The sequence below is a fragment of the Gavialis gangeticus genome, unplaced genomic scaffold (genome assembly GCF_001723915.1).
Source record: "Gavialis gangeticus isolate Ggan-Ray unplaced genomic scaffold, GavGan_comp1, whole genome shotgun sequence".
Taxonomy (NCBI): domain Eukaryota; kingdom Metazoa; phylum Chordata; order Crocodylia; family Gavialidae; genus Gavialis; species Gavialis gangeticus.
Genome location: NW_017728991.1, coordinates 14,253,577 through 14,273,045, shown reverse-complemented (window position 1 = coordinate 14,273,045; position 19,469 = coordinate 14,253,577). Strand labels below are relative to the sequence as shown.

Here is a 19,469-nt window from a genome sequence, read left to right as displayed (position 1 = left end):
GGGGGGAATGTTTCAAATGGTGCCCACATCTCCTCTGGGTGCACCTTAAATAATCAATGGCATTTCTGGAACACCAAAGTCCTGTCCTGAGCCAACACTTTGGCTTTGCCTACCATAACACTGGTTCTCTAGTCACTTTGCTACCTCCCTTCACTGCAGAAGTTAAAGCCTTTCAGCAGGGTTTTGTGTCCGTTTATCACATTTCTTTGGGAACAAAAGGCACTAGAGTGAGCCTGTAATCGTAAGGTATTAAGACTGCTTGCCAGTTGTTCCAGTACAGCAAGTCTGTGAAATTAGAGACTACTGAAATAAGCAATGATTGATCCAACTCCTACATTAATTCTGGGTTACCAAAAATTGCGTGCCATCATCCTGCCAGTGTATGAGCCACAAGCTGCCAGAAACTGGAGAGGAAGAAGCTGCCAACTTTAGGGCACATTTCAGTCCGAGAGGATAGTAAATGGAGAGGTGGAACCATAGTGAGCGAAGTGGGAGCACAGAGTAGCTGGAGACGGTCGTGTATCATATTCATCCCGAGTGATGATAAGCCAAGGAAGGACAACGCAGATCAAAACGTTCCTATTTCTGAGGAGATGCGAGAGGTACAAGTAGGCATCTATGTCTGTTGGGAAGAAGGAATCGGAGCCATTAAGGGAAGACAGCGTCTCCATCTCTGGGAGAACATAGCGTAGCTGTCAGAGCAGGGGGCAGCAGGGGAGTCTTTCTGGGAAAGAGAAGCAAGGAGGGCTCATACGTTCAGTGTGGACAGGTGAAGCAGGACTTCAGCTCGAGTATGACAGTTGTTCTGCTGCCTTGAAGTCTGCAGCTTGGGGTGGGTGGCATGGGACTGTTGCTCGCAGAGCGGTGAAGGGGAGATGACAGTCTCAGCTTCTCCAGATCGTATAGATGTGGACTGTGACTTATGCCAGGGGAAGGGAAGCCTTGTTTAGCTTATATTGCCTGTCATGCCAATGCCTTGACAATCCACTCAGGCTGTCAACTCTTACTAATGCCCTCTGCCACATACTATTACCACCCTGGCCCTGGGCCAAATCAGGGCCGGATGGCACCAACAAAGGAATAGTTTGTTTAAAGAGTCTTTCAGCAGCTGAAGGTTGTGCAAGAGGAATTTCCTGATGAACAGCATCACTCCTCTGCTGCTAAAATCCCATCCACAGCCATGCTTGTGACAAGACAAGTCAACTGGAGCCACATTAACCTCCCCATTACAATGCCTGCCTTTAACTCTGTGGAATGGTTTTTTGTTTTTCACTGAGTCCATACCAGCTGGGTTTCTGTGCATTTGCTGCACACTGTGTCACTTGTGGGAGAACATGTTTCAAGAGAAGGGAAAAATGAGCAGGGAGAACTGATCACCTTCATGAGGGGGTCCTTGATGATGTTTTCTCCAAACTCTCAAGTCCCCTCTGAAAGAAGCATCCTTGTGCCCAGAGACCAGCACTCAGAACTCCTGGTGCCTATTCCAAGCTCAGCAGTTGACCTTGGACCAGTCACTTCCTCTCTATGCCTCGGTTTTACCCTACTGCAAGATGGGGATATTTCTTCCCTACCTCACCAGGTCATTGCAAGGTTCAATTACTGATTGCACCATGCTTGGAGATCTTCAGAGATACAGAAGCAAAGTAATGCAGACTGGTCTGCTGCCAGTGACTCCACCTAAACCACTCCTGCCTTGCTTTACCTGGGGCAGTATCCAATGACGTGTCAGCCCATTGGTCAGGGTTTTGCCACTGTGTCCGACTGGTGCTCCATTAAGCACCCTTACAGGCTTAGCAGAGCACGCACATATGCTTCTGCTGTCAACCTGCACTCCCAAAATCTGCCGAGCACCACTGCTGCAGATGCTGTCATCACGCTGGGATGCGGCACTGACTTGCTGTGTTCTCAGCCCCCCATGGGGCTTTCAGAACCGGCTCCGCAGCCAGACAGCCATCACTTTGCCTTCTCTTGACTGGATAAGATGATATTTTCAGGAACGCTAACTCCTCTAGAAGGAGCTCAGCGGTCCTGTCCAGCGCTGTGTGTCGTGCTCAATTTGCATCAGAAGTTAACAAGGTACTTTTGCTCATGCTGGCACCATTTCACCCCTGCCGCAGCCCACACGAACAAACGCTAAAATGAGCTCTTCAGATGTCTCTAAAAGGCAGGCACAGCAGAACAGCACAGCCTTTCAACTAAGTCTTTATAAATGTATTCTCTCCTTCAGGAATGATTCACCCACGGGTTCCCAATCGCAGCCACCTCTTCTCTAAGAGAGCCCAAAGAATGCAGGACAACTTGGTGAAAGGAGGGCAAGTTTCCTTAGAGCAACCTAACGGACTACAGTGCCCTGATTTATAGTTCAATTTCTTCCTCCTCCCTCCCAACAGAAGATGTAAGGAAGTGACTACAATAGGGCAGAGGTCTACTGGGTCCTTCCTTAAGCTGTCACAGTAAGCTCAGTTTTTAATCACCAGAACAGCAGCTGCCTAGAGAACTATAGACAATAGCAGACTAATCTCTTCACAGGGGATTGGAAATATAAAACTTCAGATATTGTCACTACCTCCTTCATCAAGTACTACTGTAAATCTTCACTTTCTTTCTTCCTCATTTGCAACAGCTAGTGAAAAGATGAAAAAAAGAACAAAGAAAGTCTCATAACTTGGGCTCACGAAGGCAGATCACATCTGGCTTTCCCAATGTAAGCGTGATCAGGATAGCGGTGACCAAAAGTGACTGCAATAGCTGAATTCTATTCACTGGCTGCGAGGAGCTGTATCTCAAACTAATTCCTAAAATGGCCAAGAGTCCACTCCAGGATCTTCCACTGCAGTTACATGCCTGGTGGTCAAAGCAAAGGTGGTAAGAGGTTGGAATGACCTATCCATTTGGTCCTCAAAGTGCGAGAACCAGCAGACAAGTTCCATGAGGGAAGTTTGTTCTTTATTGTTCTAGTCATACATGGCCCTGTGAACAGAGAAAAGTCTTCAGTGTCCAAGGCTTTGGATCACTAAGCATGAAGTTGACATGAAAGAACCAAAGTCTGGCTCAACGAGTTCCACCTGCCCCAGTGACTGATGCTCAGGGTCCTGCTGGCTGGGTGGTAAGACATGGAGAAGATGCACAACAAACAATGGAGACAAGAGCAATTACAACAGAGTGCAAAAATTAAAAAAAATTAAAATACTCAGGGACCACCAGATTGCATTTACGACATAACTTTGTTTTCCTCCTCCAAGAATAGTCCCAGTTTCCAAGATGGTTTGATTAGGGGAGTTCCCGGAAAGGACAACTTCCATAACCAAGTCCTAGTAACAGTTTCAGTGGTCTTAGAGTCAGGACTTCATTACACAGTAAGGAGTTCTTCCTTCAGAAGAGTCTAGTCCTTGGAGATGGTAGAGGAAGATTACATCCAGGTCAGTTTTATTAGTTTTCCCTGAAACTAGGGATACCCAGGCTATTGGAAGATGGTGCCTTTCTGCAAGCAGAGAAGTTTCACAGGAGATATGAAAACAATATAAACTACAGAAATTAAAGATGGATGGACTCTATCAGATCGTATTCAAGCCCTGGGAGCAATCCTTCACTCTCCCCGCCAACAGCTCTCTGATATCTGAGAAGGAAGCAAAGATCAGCACTGAGTTAACGTCGAGTGATTGCACCCAGAGACCGAGCCAGGACTCCTGGATTTATCCTTGGCTCTGCTGACGATTCGCTACGGGATGTTTGAGAGCTCTTTCCACCCCAGTATTTGCATATGGAAGGAAAAAAAAAGTGGGGCTAAAACCCACCTCCAGTGTGAGCCAAGGCCAGTTACTTAACAGTCATTGAGCAGTCTGAAGTCTTCTCTCCTAAGGCACTGTCACTAGCTTAGCATGGGATAAAGATGTGGCTGAGAGAAAGAAAGGGGGTGGGAGGAAGAGACTTAGTTAATGTTCATGTTCAAGTCTATCCACGTAATTGGGAAAAGGATGAGGATTGGGATTGACTCAGTTTAAAGGGTGCATTGACTAGGAGCGATGTGCCCACTCTCTGATCCAAGTGCACCACAAAGCAGCTCAGGAGAGAGGCAACTGCAAGCCAGAGGCTGCCAAATCTAAGGGAAGTTTACTCCTCTGTAAAACAAACCTTTATTAAAATACAATACTTTCTAATAACTACAAATGGAGCATCTGTAGCAGCGTGTAGCAAGTGGCCCCAAGTGAAAGCTGTCTGGGAATGGCTGCCAGAAATGATTCAATAACAGCAGCAATAATCATGCTGCCACAGTCTTTAAAGCCAATGGGCCCAGCTCGTAAAGCTGGGAGTTTCAGGCTGTAACAGGCTGCAATTAATCAGTTTAGCTTCTTAATACACTATACCCGAAGTTTGCTGCCGAGTATCTGCCCACCAAGTGTTGGCCTTTTGTTATCTCTCCTAATCCACATCCCTGCCATGAGATTGATAGACAATAATCAGTCTTTAAGAGAGTCTTTAAGAAGAGGCTGGATGCTTACCTGGCTGGACTCATTTGAGTCCCGCTTCTCTTTTTGGGGTTTTTTGTTGTTCTCCCGCCCTGGCGGGGGGTCGGGCTAGAAGATCTACTAGGTCCCTTCCGACCCTAAATCTATGAATCTATGAAAACAAATCAAGAGCAGTGCTGTGCAGTTAAATGCTCCAGGGTTCCTGCTTGAGCAATACCTGCAACTGCTTGCCTGTCTACAGGGTTTTTCCTACTTCATGGGCCCTGGAGATTTTGAACTATGTGCTGGGATAGCCTGACAAAGCCACGCCAAGTACTGAGAAGGTCACAGTGGATGCTGCCATGGAGAGGGGACAGGGAATGACTGCGCCTGTGAAGAGCAACAGAAGTGAAAGGCTGATCATGCAACACGGCTGTGAATACCCACTACCGACTGCACCCGAGTTCAGGGAGGTGAATGGGTCAGCTTTAGAAACACAGGAAGAGGTATCTGACTTGACCAAAGTCTGATGGATGAAGCAATATTTCTGAGTCTGGAAGACAGGCCTGATCTCACTGCTGCAAAATCCCTAATCAGCACAGACGAGTCTGAGTGACAAGCCACGCAAACAGAGCATCTCTTTGCATCTGCAAAGCTGAGAGTAGCTCTATCAATCCACTTTGAGTGATTTCCTTGATTGAGATAATAAAAGTGGTATTTTTCTAAGAACCAGACTAGCCCAGCTGCATTCAAAGCTCAAACGAACAGTGTTTTAACCAAATTAGGGAACAGTCTCATCCTGGATACTCTAACAGTTTTAAGACCATTCGCCTTTTCCTGGAGGGAGAAAGGACACAGCAGCAGCACTGTCCGAAAAGAACCCTTGCCCGAGCAGCTGAGAGCTCGCATCAGTACCCTACTAACAACATCTTTTACACAGTGCAGCTAGTAAAGCTGGGGCCCCAGTTACATTCTATAAAAGTAACCAGGTTTAAAGCAGCTTCTGGCCCAAGCACGTTACAAGAGAGTCTGTTTTTGACAGCACGCAAGTTTTTCTGCAACTTAACTCTGGGAAGAATGCATTAAATCTAGCCCAGTTCAAGACCCAGATCATAAACACACTATTCACTAATTATGGAATAGAAGTGATTCTTACTGTCAGAAGATGCCTATTATACTACAATGGTATTGGTACCATAACCAGGCTTTCTTCTGCTAGGGCATGCTTCGGACAGCCATCTCATAGCCTACGAGCTCCCTACTGGTCTATTAGGCTGTACTGATAACTCAGCATATTCCAAATTTCTCCCAGAGTTAGTTTAGTATCCATGGCTCTCTGGTACCAGCAACAGTAGCAACACTAGCTGAGCAAAGGTGAATCTTTTTTAGTCCAGTGTCTCACAAACCTGTTTGGAGCCTAGATGTGCTGGTAGAAATATTCACATCATTAAGACATACAAAGGGATGTTAAACAGGGTTTTGTTGTAGGAGCTGTATTTAAAACATGGCTCTGAAAGAGTGCTTATGCAGCTTCAGGTCTCTATGTACCCAGAGCCTTTATTAATCTGGTCTATTCTACCTGAAATGTACTTATGCCCACCATGTCCTTATCCCTTTTGACAGAAAGAGTACCTCTTTATGCCAGCCTTTGTTTCCAGATGAGCACCTTGTGCTCACAAGCCCAGTGAACAAAACCCCATCTGCTTAGGATCTCTGATGTTATCTGGTACTTTCAAGCAATCTCCCCCCTGCTCCACTGGCCTAAGATGCCCCAGAAAGCACCTGCCTCCGCAGTGCATCAAAAGCTTCCACAAAACCCAAAAGTGAAAAATAATGCTGTTGAGGCAGCCCGGAGAGCAGCAGCCAAGGCCCAGCCATGGCTCTTGCTCTGAATTCCCCTAGCTGGACCCATTTTTCTTTCTGACGCGGGTTCCAGTGTTCTTGAGGTAGCTTATTTTTCATTGAAAGATGAAGTCTTTACATCTCATAGAGAAAAATGACTACTGTAGGCTTTGTTAACTGCATGTCGCTTCTGAAGAGCATCAGGTTCTACAAAGAGGCCGGTGACATTTGATTATCACTTAGATCAGGAGGAGAAAGAGGGAAAACAACTTTCAAAGGCAAGTCTGACACCATTACAAACAGGAGCAGAAATGACCTTCACAAGCAGCTCACTCGCTCTGCTGCCAAAAACCATCCTCTCTGCCCCCGTCATCTTAAACTTCAATATACCTGGGGCAGTGCATGCTGACGTCAGCCACTGCAGCTGGGGAATCCAGGGGCTTTTCATTGAGTTGGGGAAAGGGACTGATATTAATTTCCAAGGACAGACGAGAGAGCTTCTGCTTTCCAAATCAGAGTGCAAAGAACACGCAAGTGCCAATTCATGCCCATCAAAGCTGAAAAAATAAGCCCCCCCCATGAGGAAGGGGATATCCAGAATACACAACACCCTCTGGGCAAAGAAAACTATACGTGTTCCCTTTGTTGCAGGCAAACTAGTTGGGATCAGCCAGCCTGGCACACTTGAAAAGTTTGGCTCTGATGTTCTGGACAGGCTCAAGAAAAACTTAAAGCACTATTCTGCTCTAACCAGTGTGGAAAGGCAGCCCTGGCTGCCAGAGGAGGACGGTGCTGCATCTGACCTTCATACTCAAGCAGAACCAGATCAGATAACAAAAAATCCAGACTAAGCATGGGGGGGCTCATCCTGCCAGCAAGCTGTGTGACAGAATCAGTTACACATTTACAGACCCCTGCCTCAGGTGCAAGGCAAATCCAAACCCTAACCTAGCTGACGGCACTGGCCTGTCCCTAAAATCATGGTGGGAAGGGGAAAAAAAACCATATTGACTCAAAGCCAAATTAAACTCAGGATCTTCCTTGCCCCAAAGGCTGCAGCAGGAGATTTACTCTTTATTTACTGTAACATCTGCCTTGCCTTTAAGTCTCCGCTCCTAATAAATCTATCATTCATTGTACCCATACAGAATCCATTGAGCTAAGTAGCCACTGAGGTCCTGCTGGGACCATTAACTATCATTATCTGGGGCAGCTGTTCCCCAACGGCCTGATGTGGGAATCAATCAGGCTAAAGCATGAGTTTCCCCTACACCTCTCCAAATGCTGCTCCTGTCCTCCCTGTGACAGGGAAGAAAAACAGAAGCAAGGTTCTGCCTTGGTGCTAAGGCTTAATGAGCATCCTCTTCATTTTGGAGGCAGCTGGCTAGGGACAGACCAATGGTGGGCCAGACAGGTGTCAGGTTGTCACAGAGACGGGATGAGGTCTGACTGATGCATCTGCAGAGAGAGGAGCCCAGGTGATCAGAACTGGGCCAGTGAGCTGAGAAGGGGATTGCTTTTTTTTTTTTTTTGCTTCCTTTAATACCCCCTAAATGAGACCACCCCTATCTCTGCAGTGCATGCGCCAGTCCAACCTTTCATGTGCTGAGACAAAGCGGACAAGCTGACATTCAGGATTTTCACAGCATAGCGGGTCAGCCTTCATTACCTCAAACTGCTCAACTTCCAAGACACTGAAGCTTAAAGACACTCACATCCACTGAAGGGACCTCATTTCCCCAGCCAAAGCTGCTGCTTAACCTCACAGGAGAGATTCTCAGCCACAGGATCTTCTCTACTCTCTGGAGGACTGCTGGCAGTTTTAGAGCAGGGTCACGGGACTGAACTTGGGTAACAGGAACAGGGTGTCAGCCCTGTGTAAGCCCTGAGCAAGTGAAAAAACATCAAGAACTGAAAAAAGAAAAAAGTCAGTTTTCCTTCCTGCCATTGGCTAATGGCAAGTATTTATTAGCCAGTTTAGGTTTCAGGCTGGGATGGATGGAGATGAACACTTTGGTGTAAACATGGACTAAAGAAGTTGTGGACTTGCACCTTAAAAACGCATGCACACACGTGGCCCAGGTAATCCTGGAATTTGGTCTTTGAACCACAAGATTCAGAGTAGATTCTCTATTAAATGTGCGTATCAATACAACAAGTGGCCAAGTAGTTGTCCTTTCCCCAAGTATAAATCACAACTCCATTCTGTCTGAAAGGATTTGTCAAACTTATTCCTAAGATCTGGATCCCAAAGAAGTTAACCTAATGCTAGAGAAGCTCTATTGTCTTTTGAGAGGACAGGAAGAATGATGAAGATGCAGCCACCACACCCCCCACAATCCATTAGCTTTAATTGGTGAGAAATATCTTTAAGGTATCCCCACCTGGACATTTTACCACTAGAAAATCCAAGAGAGATGACACTCTGTTCGTGAATGGGATAGTCAATCCATATGCTTTATTTTCTGGTCACAAGGTAACACTGTATAAATGCTCCCTCACCACCATCAATAAAAAAAGCCTTTATGGCAACTTTCATTCTTAGCACGATATCTTGAAAAACAGGGCCGGGGGAAGAAGGCAAAGACAGTTGTGTCAGTGTAGAAGTTTCAGACTCTGCATACCATAGAGCAGTGAGAAAATATTTTGAAACGGGTATTTGAAATCACTATCCAGATCATAAAAACAGGGTTAAAAAAAAAAAAGTACACAGGCTACAGATTTATAGTTCATTCAGTATTTTGAGGGAGCTGGATGGCCAAGCCATCAAACAGATACTCCAACACATACAATTCCTATGAGAAGAGCTGGCTTGAAAACAAGTGTTTCCATTCCACAAAGTCTTGTGCAACTTAGAAAACCTTCCTGTTCTTGTGAGAACAAATGTTCATGTAAGAACAAAGAGAGATTCCAGGATAGCAGGGCCCCTGATGGGTAGAGCTCTTGTCCTTGAGGTGGCAAACCCATGTTCAAATCCCAGTTCTGCCATCTCCTGCAACTCAGAGGACTGCCCTAACCACCATACTTGGGGCTGTCCTGGGGTATCGCTCTCTCTCTATTCCCTTTCCCTCAGTGTTGACCAGAGATCCTACCTTGGAGCTGAAAACCCTTTCCTGATCAACGTTTCATCAATACTTGTTCATGCCCACAAAAGTTTTGCTTTCAGCAAAGAGCCCTTTCCTGGCAAACTATGCCAGAAAATTTCCAAGAGGCTCCAGCCGTGATTCAGTGTCCACCGTGAAAGGGGTAGGGGCTTGTTAAGACACCTGAACCTCACAGGACTCACCTATCCACCTCATCAAGGACGTCATGATTTGAAGATACTTGGTCTTCTGCACATTAAAGAAGGTGAAAGGACCCAGCAGGAGAGTAAATGCTGCCTGCAAGACAGAAGGTAAAAAACTATTATAATTAGACTAAAAATAAGAACTCTGCTAGTAAAACCAGAACCCAGTCAAGTAGTGTTCCCCTTGAGAGCTCAGCTCAGGCATATCTGTTTGTCACTGAGCTTTTCTTCATTTAGTCTTACAGTAGGGCTGGCTGAGACATAAGGGGGTCAAGCAACTTGCCTGGGTGTCAGACTTCATGCCTCAGGCAGAAGATCTCCGAGGTCCCAGACATTTGCTCTCCCTATACCCTGCTGTAACCTACACATTTCACTTCAAGCTCTGGGTATAACGTTGTGGAACATTAAATATTAAACCATGGTCTTTTTGTTCAGGTACAGGCTCAATTTAGGTTTGGACAGCTGTTGCGGAAACCAGTCTGGTTGCATTAAGAGTGATGGACTTGGCTCAAAGGGTTCCAGGCCAGACAGCCACAGGACCTACAGACCAGTTTGCCAGCTCCATGTATATCGGTGCCCAACGGTTTCCTTTTTACATATTTGTAGCACAGAGTTACAGCACAACCCCCCACCCCCACCCCAACTGCTCCACGGAGCTGAAAACCCTTTCAAAAAACAAGGATTTGCCTCACCTAGAGTTTGCTATCAGAGGAAAGCTCTATGCCATACCGAAATCCAAGTTCCCGTCAACAACGGATCTACTTTCAATTTGCCCTTATTTGGCACAAGTCTTAATGACAGCTAGATAAAGATCAGATGGGGCTCTAAAGATTAAACTTGGGAATGGTGCATTACCAGAATCTGCTGAATCTTAGAGCTGCCCATCACATGGCAGTAGGAGAAATAAAGAAAAACAGTTTCTTAGGCATAAAAGACTTCCTCTTACCACTCCTTCCCTGCGCAAGACGCTATCAATAGGGACACAGCATGTGAAGGAGCTGTGCCCTCTTACCCCACTTCAATGCCACAGAGCTCGTAATCAAGCTGTGCGAGACCAGAGAGTGGAATACATGATGCTAACGGGGGCGGGGGGCAGTCTTTTGGAAAGCGGGGAGCGAAAAGGGACCGATAGTGAAGGGGACCTCTGGAAGTAGCTCTTGCAGGGACTGACTGTCAATTGCCATAATTAAGGACTGATTCATTAACAGGTGCAAATAGTAGGATCTAGGAAAACACTCAGAAGGCAACAGCATGCACTTGACCTATTGGCATGGCAACCTGGCACGATTACTAATGACAAATTTCGGTTTGCACTTGTATTGCTCCACATCTCAAAGCCTTTTTCAAATGGAAGGCAGCATCCCCATTTTATGGCTAGGGAAACAGAGTCATAAAGATGTTTCATGACTTCAGGGTCCCCTGATAAGGCAGTAATGGAGCTTAAAGAATTCCGGCTATTAGAGACAAATGTAACCTGAGAAAATTGTTTGGCTTTTCAAAATGCTTCTCAAGAGAGAGAGGCAGTGATCAAAACCATTTCCCAGTGCAAATCTTCTCAGATGAGCAGAGTAAGTGGAGGAACAGGGCAAGAAGTCTGGAATCATGGGTTCCATGCCAAGCTCTGTCAAATTTCCCATGTGCCCCACTGCAATCACCCTCAGCGCTGTAGCTTCCCATTTTGCAAAACAAGACCAGAACAGAAGTGTGATGCACACTCTGATCTGCAAAAGGCTCCGAGATCCTTTGGTTGAGATGCATTCAAGTAGCACAAAGGATATTAAATATAATTGACAAAGTTTTAGACAAAAAGAAAAGAGAGAGGACCCTTCAGTTCCAGCACAACAGAATAAAAACATTGTTACAACGAGACTTTATTCCACTTTTCCCTTTAGCTTGGGTTATAAAAACCTTTTTCCTCCCACAACCTTCTTTCCACAGGCTGCCATTCAGCCCCAAAGCAGAAAGCGACCCTTAAGGGTTAGACAGGTGAGAATAATCACCAGAGAGATGCAACGGACACATACAGGAAAGCAGGTGAGAGACCTCTGGTATACTTAGTAAGCAGAAGCCAAATCTCCTGCAACTGGAAATTACAGCTCCATACTCTGCTAGCCTCTCCTTAAAACACAGGCTGCTAAACAACCTCCCTTCAAGAGAGGTTATTAGCTCATGCATCAGAACGAGCTGAAACAAAGAGACAGGCGAGGGATGGTGCTAATTAAGGAACAGGTGTCCTGTGCAAATTAGAACACACCGGAACCAAATGGCAAAACAGATCTTTAATCCAGCGGAAGGACGGACACGGCATCCCCAGGCACAAGGGTAGCACTGCAGAAGTCTGGGTTTCTCTTACACACCAAAGCTTCACCTGCACAGTCTCAGAAGACTGTAGGACCTGGCTGGTTTGCCAACTCCAGACACGCTTGTCGGCAGAGAAAGCAGGGACCTGGATCTACGGCAGGTGTTTGGGAAATGTCACCATGTTCTTTCTGGATCTTCCACAGTAACATCTGCATGATTATATATTCTCCTGCTCTCAAGCCACCTTGGGCTACCAAGTCCATTGATCATCCTCACAGTACATCTTCAAACACTCCCTCTCCTTCACAGCCTCCACTACTCAACTCATTAGGACGGAGATGGATACAAATCATCATGCCCGAACATATGGATTTTTTCTTCTCCTTTATAACAAGCAATATCTTTTGTTCATAATAAGATCCCGGAACTGGTCTGAAGGAACAAAGTGTGAGATGAATTCAAGTGCAATATAAATACATGTTACCTTCCCCACCCGAATCCCATCAATGAATGAAGACAAGCAGCCAGGGCTTGGTGAGAATAAATGCGTGGCCCTGAATTGAGATGAGCCAGGTTGTGCTGTTCCGAAGGGATTTTGTGCGCAGACCCTGTTTAGAGAGGAAGAATGGCAATAAATGCTGAAAGGTCTTTGGATGCAGGAGGCTGAATGCGGTGGACGCATTAAACAACAAAATTAACTCTCTGTGAAAAATCTGCTCCAAGCCCATGAAATATTTGATAGGCTAAGAAAAAAGAGGGAAAAAATTCCCCGGTTAGTAAAGGAGAACCAAGTGGTTGGTACAATCCAGTGACGTGGTCCCTTCTTAACTGCCTCTGAACTGGGGAAACACATGGATGCACACCCACCACTGCTCTTCAGAGCCAGGCATGTCTTTCTAATGAAAAGAGTTTACCAACACCTGGAAAGGGCTCCAACGCAGAAGCCAAGGTACTTAAAACACAGTGGGACTTAATAAAACATTATGCTACATATTTAGGTTCTTACACAGGTAAGCATTAACATTCAACCTCAAGGATGGAAGAAATTGGTCTTTTTAGCCAGGCACATTTTCGTTTCAAGGTCGCTGTGCATCTTCATAAGCCGTTTTAGAGAAAGGTTCACACCCGCAGTTCAAATTCATGTAGGCTTCTCCTACCCAGAAAGTTAATTAGCTTCGTAACTGCAGTCATCTCTTCTTGAGAGGAAGGCTAGTCTTGATAGGCACCCAGGCCACAACGAACATCTTCTCCATCTGCTAACAATATTTTCCAGGCTCAGTTCCTCTCCCCAGAGTGAGATGTTTTGCAACCCATTGGAGGCAAGAGTCAAACCTCTTTAAATCTGGATCGGAAAAACTGCATGAGTTCGCCCCACGGCATTTTAATAGGCTGAGCTGTTACACACCCAAAGAGTGCTCTCGCTACTTCCAGTTCGCCTCCTCAGGTGTCCTAGAAACATCCAAGGCATTGATCACCTTGCTACCAAGGCTTAGCAAATTAACCCAAAGCAGAGCAAAAAGGCAAATATTTAATTGAAGCAGATTATTTTACCTTTGTGGTATACAAGTACAGACAACAAATGGATGATTCCTTTCAAGCTGAACAAGGTAAATAAAAGAGACATGAACCTTTTGGCAAAGAAGTCCTGTATCCGGATAATAGCTATTGGGATGGGAGAGGGAAAGCTTTTCTATTTCCTTGTCCACTGTTGGCTCTGTTACCTAAAAGGAATATTCCACAGTATTTCATCTCACCCTTTGCATTATGCAAGCACCTCAAAAAAAAAAGTTATCCAGGCTAGTTTCAGTGGACAGCTGGAAACCATGCACAACAAATGACATCTCTTCTTTCACCCTCCTCTGTTCAAACCAGCATGATGACCAAGTACATAACTGAATTAGATAGCAATGTTTTTGTGGCTTTTCCTGGAGATTATGTTTCCAGTCACAAAAAATTAGAAGCTTCCCAGCATGGAGGAGAGGACAAGAGTTTGTCACTGTGAATTATGCTGGTGAGAGCAGTACCCAGAAGTCCAGCTAACCTGACACCTGGGCAGGCCTTAAAGCGCTGGGAGATTTTTTGTTTCGGCAAAAGTTGCACTATTTTTCTGATGCAGTGCCACTGAGGTTGGGAGTGGGGTGAGAGGGCGTTTCCACAAAGGAGGATTTCAGCAATCAGTGGCTGTCTGGCCTTTCCATTTGGCAGCTCTTAATTTATCAAAGTGAACGGCAAGCTGGCCAACAGAGAGACTTCTTACTGCAGGAACCAAGCTGGGATTTGCAATTTTTACTAGAAACAGTGATTTTAAAAAGAAGATCTATTTCTTTTGAGATTTTCACATTAAACAAGGGTTAGATAAGCCACTGAGAAAGTGGGCCTCTTAACACATACAAACGAACACCGTGAGAAAGTAAGGAAAAATGTGAATTTGACTGTCCAACCTGAATGTGGGCTCAGTTAACACTCACTTGAGTTAATCAGTCTCTTGAGAGACATCCCAGGAGAATATTTCCAGGAATTGAATGGATATCTGACTGCATTCTTGGTCAGCCTCTCTCTGGGGCTGTTTGAAAGATGGGTAGGCCAGAAGGAGAGGTTATCACCACCAAAGCCCTTTATTGTACTTGGAGAGGTCTATCATTCCTCAAATCTCCGGTATGACAAATAAACAGACTATATCTTAGAGCACGTGTTTTACCTCTTCCCTTACATCTTTTTATAAAGCCACAGGAGCCATGACTAGCAGGCTTGGCTACTTCATATAATTATAATGCAATAAATGAAGTGTATTTCCTACCTATGGGGACTTTTTACCACCTTTAATTTTCCCAGAGCCTTATGGAGGGCCTTTGAGCCCAAAAGCTTGCAGAAAAAGATTTTTTTTTGCGATTTCCTAGTTGGTCTAATAAAAGGTATCATTTCTGAACCAAGAGTTCTAGACTTTTGCATTTCATATAATTAGATACATTTACTATAATGCTGAATACCTGTGGCACACGGGCACAAGATGACTGATAAAAAACAGGTGTCTTTCAACAACTGTTACTGCAATGTGTTTACCTCCAAGATCCGTGCATCATCCTCCAGGAAAAGCACCAATACTTGGCTCTGGCAGAGAGGTGAATTAGCGTAACTAGTCTAGCTTGTTTTTTCACAGCCCGGAGAAACACTCAGTTATGTGGAAAGGGACTCTGTGCAAGTGTACGGAGGGGAAATGGTGAGATAAACACAAGAACTCACTCCACATGCCAGCCTTCAATCAAAGGCCCAAACTCACCCCGAGTCCAATCTTCCTTCCGAGGCTTCGGAGCAGAAGTGGTGACAGCTCACACGCTAGCTAGACACTGGTACCTGGCAACGTCACAAGTGCTGAGGAACATTTAGCTTCACGCTGGAGAGGAAGCATACAAATAACCTTGCTCTAATGGGGAGAAATCTGAAGTTAAATCTGCAGTTTTTTGGTTTTAAATGAAATGGATCACCCTCTCTGGTAAAGCAGCATCTCAGCGGAAGGCTGAGGGCCAGATGCTTTATAGCAAGTACAAGGCTACGGGTACGTAGCATTCCCATGGCATAGCAGAGGCTGACAGAAAGACACAAGGCCAACCAAGCTAACGCCTCCCAGAGGAAACTTTGTCTTCACTTCTGCTTCTAAACAAAGGATTGAGCAGTCTCCTTGAACAGAGCAGGAAAAGCAGACACGGGAGCTGCTGTCAGACAAGTGGCAACTCTGACACCGGCTGCCTGGGCAAGATGTCCCTAAGCACAAAGCTCCTCTTGCAGCTTCGATGACTGCTGGGAGCCTTGGGGACAAATGGAGTTGTGAAAAGCCTGCAATCGTCGGCTGCCCCAGAAACCCCCCACCTGATGAGCTCTGATATCTGGCCTTCTTCTGAGACACTGACCCTTCACAAAGGTCAGAGAGGATCCCATGCTCCAGCAGGTCAGGGCTGTGCAATAAAGACCCCTGCTGCACCAGGTGCCTCAAGTAGATGATGTGCAGAGAACAGCAAAGGAAAGTGAACTTGAGATTCATTATTACTGGCAAGCATCAGAAATGCAGGATTTCTGTCTTGGGTCCTCATCCAAAGCTTATTAGAGATACTGGAAGCTCTGGATTAGGATCTAGGGGGAGTACAGGAAGAAAGGACCTGCCAGTATGGTTTAAGTGAGAGTTGCCCAAATTGCAGTCCACGTGGGGTTAAGCTGCAGCTCCTAGGCTCCTGGGAGGTTGCTGCTCCTGCCATTGCTCCAGGTGCAACAGCAGTTAGCCTCTGAGCTCCCTCCCCACCCAGCTGTCACTGCTTGTCCCCATCTCTGGTGCCATGGCAATAGTGTGGCATAGCTGAGGGTGAGCCTGGGGCTGCATGGTGCAGCAGGAAGGGGGACCAGGGGGCATCCACACTGCATGTAGCTTGGGGGCGGTCCATGGTTCACCCTTGTATGGCCCACTGGCATGTGGCCCTGGTCACTTATAAGTTGAACAGCTCTGGTTTAAACCATACATGCAAGTACTGTCAATGCCTTTAAGAATTTAATTACATTTGAGGCCCTCCCCCAACCACATGGCATTTCTGCTCCCTGTTATCGAGGCTAAGCAGAAGTTTTTGAACAACCTAAAATGTCACCACCAGCAACATAAGCACACCCAAGCAGCTACACAACTTCTGTAACCATCCTGTTGCCATCCAAACTGTGGCTTCCACCACTGATGACCACAAAATAGTAACCCGAGGTACTCGCACCACAGGCTTCACAGCTGAAGGACCCATCTGTTAAGCAGGTCAAGGAAAAGGTTGTGCCCACTTGCAGCACAGTGCCCACTCTACAGCCCTTCTCTGGACCCCCTCTGCCATCTCTCCTCGACCACCCCCCACTATGTGACAGAGGACACTCCTCCCTCCTGCATGAGCTCATATCTCAAGCTAAAGTGCCAGATGGCATTTCACTGAGGGCAGCATTCCAAGCTTTCATCGGCAAAGCTTCATCCTTCACAGTTTACGGTAAAACAGAAGTATATGAAAAAAGGAGACTGATTGTTCACATAGGGTTCTCTCCAGAACCTTTTTACAAAAGCTTAAAATGATGAAAAGCTGAAGATATACAGCCTCCATCGGCTGGAGTGAGGACTATGGGAGCACCGATATGCAGTAAGTTACCAGCAGACAAGTAATTATTGAATTTCTTATTTAAGTTGGTTGTAAAGATAACCCAGCAACAGAAATGATACTGCTGAAAGCAGCTGAGAGACGAGAGGGATTTTAACCTCTGCTTTCCCCTGTGGAGTAATGAAGTTGCCATGGGACAAGTCTGCCACCATTAGACATTGCATGAATAATATTTATGGATAACGTACAACTGGCCTTGTTTCTCCCCCCAGAGTAAGACAGACATCTGCTGCCAAAGCAGCGCTGGTAATTGCCGTGCAGCTCTCCGCATACACCATTGGGCTTTTTCTACACTCGTAACTCACAGGGAACATACTGCCTGTACAAAAAAAACCATCCTCATCCCTGCCATTCTCCTTAGATATACTGGATCTGAAATCGGATGCTCTTCTACATCCAGGACATCAGCTGGGGAAAGCCTGCATAGCTGGAAATGGAGTTAGATGGTTGCACACCAACTTAGGAAATAGCCCCCTGTTTTTGATAGGTAAAGCAGAGGCCAAGAGAACATGGCTCTCCTGCTAACCAAGACTCGGTTTGACGCATCTGCTCCAGAAACATAGCTGCAGCCCATTTTGTGACAGCCAAGGGACCTCTTTGCTTAATTCTAGGAAGCCAGAGAGTAAAGTGATGAAGATATCTGACTCCGAGACAGGTGCTACCAGCTTTGGTCTCCCTGGCTCAAGCAGCTAGCTAAAGCAAGATTAAGCCTGGATGAAAGCTAGAGCTTCCCTTAGAAAGTTTACAGCAGTATCGCAGCAATTCTCTTGAAGTCAGACCCTCTGTAATTCTCTCAAATAACTTAGTTCAGCAGGCCAGCGATGGGATCCAGAGCCTTGGACCAGCATCAGAGGTTCAAGCCCAGTCCCAGTCAACAGTGGTATTTGGTTTAATGACCGAAAGTGAAATAAATGTGCAGTTCTGTTTCCAAGTGGGAAAGGGGCCACTTTACAAAAGCCACCAAATCACATACGTTGACCATCATGAGGGCCTGAGCACTGAAAGGCAATTGAAGTGCTCCAGATGGAGCTCTCAAAGGGGGAGGACTGAAGTCTGCCAACACCGTGATGGAGCTTCTCTGGTTCTGCCTGGGTTGGATCTTCGCCGGGGATGAGGAAAGGGCCAGCAGTTTCCAGGGCTGGCAGATTCCAATAAGTACGAGATCCACTTACAATCCTGATGACTTGGGTCCCTGTCCTCCCAAACCGAGTAATCCAAACATGTCAAAATGTTTTCAAAAAGCCATTCTAGGCAATCACGGCTGTCTCTGGCACTCAGGGCCCCTGGATCGCAGCCAACAGCAAGCCTGCAATCTCAGGTGTAAATATGCTTCCACAGTGATTTTTCATGAGCAAGAAAAAGATGGAGGCCAGCAAACTCCCGAGGTGACTGTTGTCCCATCCTTCATCGTCAGGGTATTTATGGCACAGTCATTTGCAGTTCCTTGTAATCACTTTAGCGCCTCCTTGACCCCCTCTGACCTTCCCCACTCTGCATCTCATTTTTATCCGAATGCAGCAGGATAGGAGGAGAAAGGCAGATAGCGGTAGGAAAACGGAGCTGGAAAGTGGAACGTGAGGGTTGTGGTACATGGGAGGCTTGCAGAGCAAACGTGCCAGAGCCAGGCCCGGCCGTACCCTCCAGAGTCCTCTGGCCTCAAAACGGATACCAAGTAGAACAGCAAACTTCCCTGACACCAAGTAACCTTGAGGGGGCTTTGCTACATTAGTTAGCTGTTGTATAAACAGATTAATGAGCTTTATCCAACAACGTGCGAGAGGATATCCATTATTGCACACACTGCCTAATATTTATGCATACTGATATACTCCCATAGCAGTGTATAGCATGATTGAGCTACAGGTATATTTAATGCAGAAGCCCTTCAGGTTAGACAGCACAGAGAGGCAGCATGACAAATACCCATGTAAGCCCCTACAGGCAGGCTTCTCCATTAACTATTTGGGGCTAGGATCTGCTAGGCTTAGGACTCTCCAAGTCTGTTACAATGCACACCATTTTGCTGGCACTGAAGTGGTAGTGTTTGCTCCCGACATGCCTCCTCTTGTTAAATTCTCAGCATGGCCTAACATACACCAGCCCCTGAAATGAAGCCCTCCAGGCAATATTACCCCACTGGCTGTTTGGTGTGCCATATAGAGCAGATACCTGGAAGCGCACCGAGGGCTCCCTATGCACTGGCTTTGTGAGACAGAGAGGGAAAGCTGCTGTGCTCTGGGCTACTTGGAGAGCTTCCTCTGGGCTTTCCTCTGGCCCTGACAGGCAGCACACAATTAGCGAACTGGTGCAGTAAATCCACTGGATTGCTTCAGACACTGTCTGCTGAAATGCATTACGCAGACCACAGTTCCCTACAGGACAAACCCAAGACACCTCTGGTTTTTTTTTTTTTTTTTTTTTTTTTTT

General features: G+C 46.1%; 1 protein-coding gene across 1 annotated transcript in view; it reads right to left on the bottom strand.

Annotated features, from left to right (window-relative positions):
* TMEM104 (transmembrane protein 104) overlaps window positions 1-19,469 on the bottom strand; it is a 97,874-nt gene that overhangs the window by 26,883 nt on the left and 51,522 nt on the right. The window contains exon 9 of the mRNA XM_019517829.1: window positions 9,574-9,667. Within this exon, the coding sequence (XP_019373374.1) occupies window positions 9,574-9,667 (94 nt within the window). The remainder of the gene's footprint in view (window positions 1-9,573; window positions 9,668-19,469) is intronic.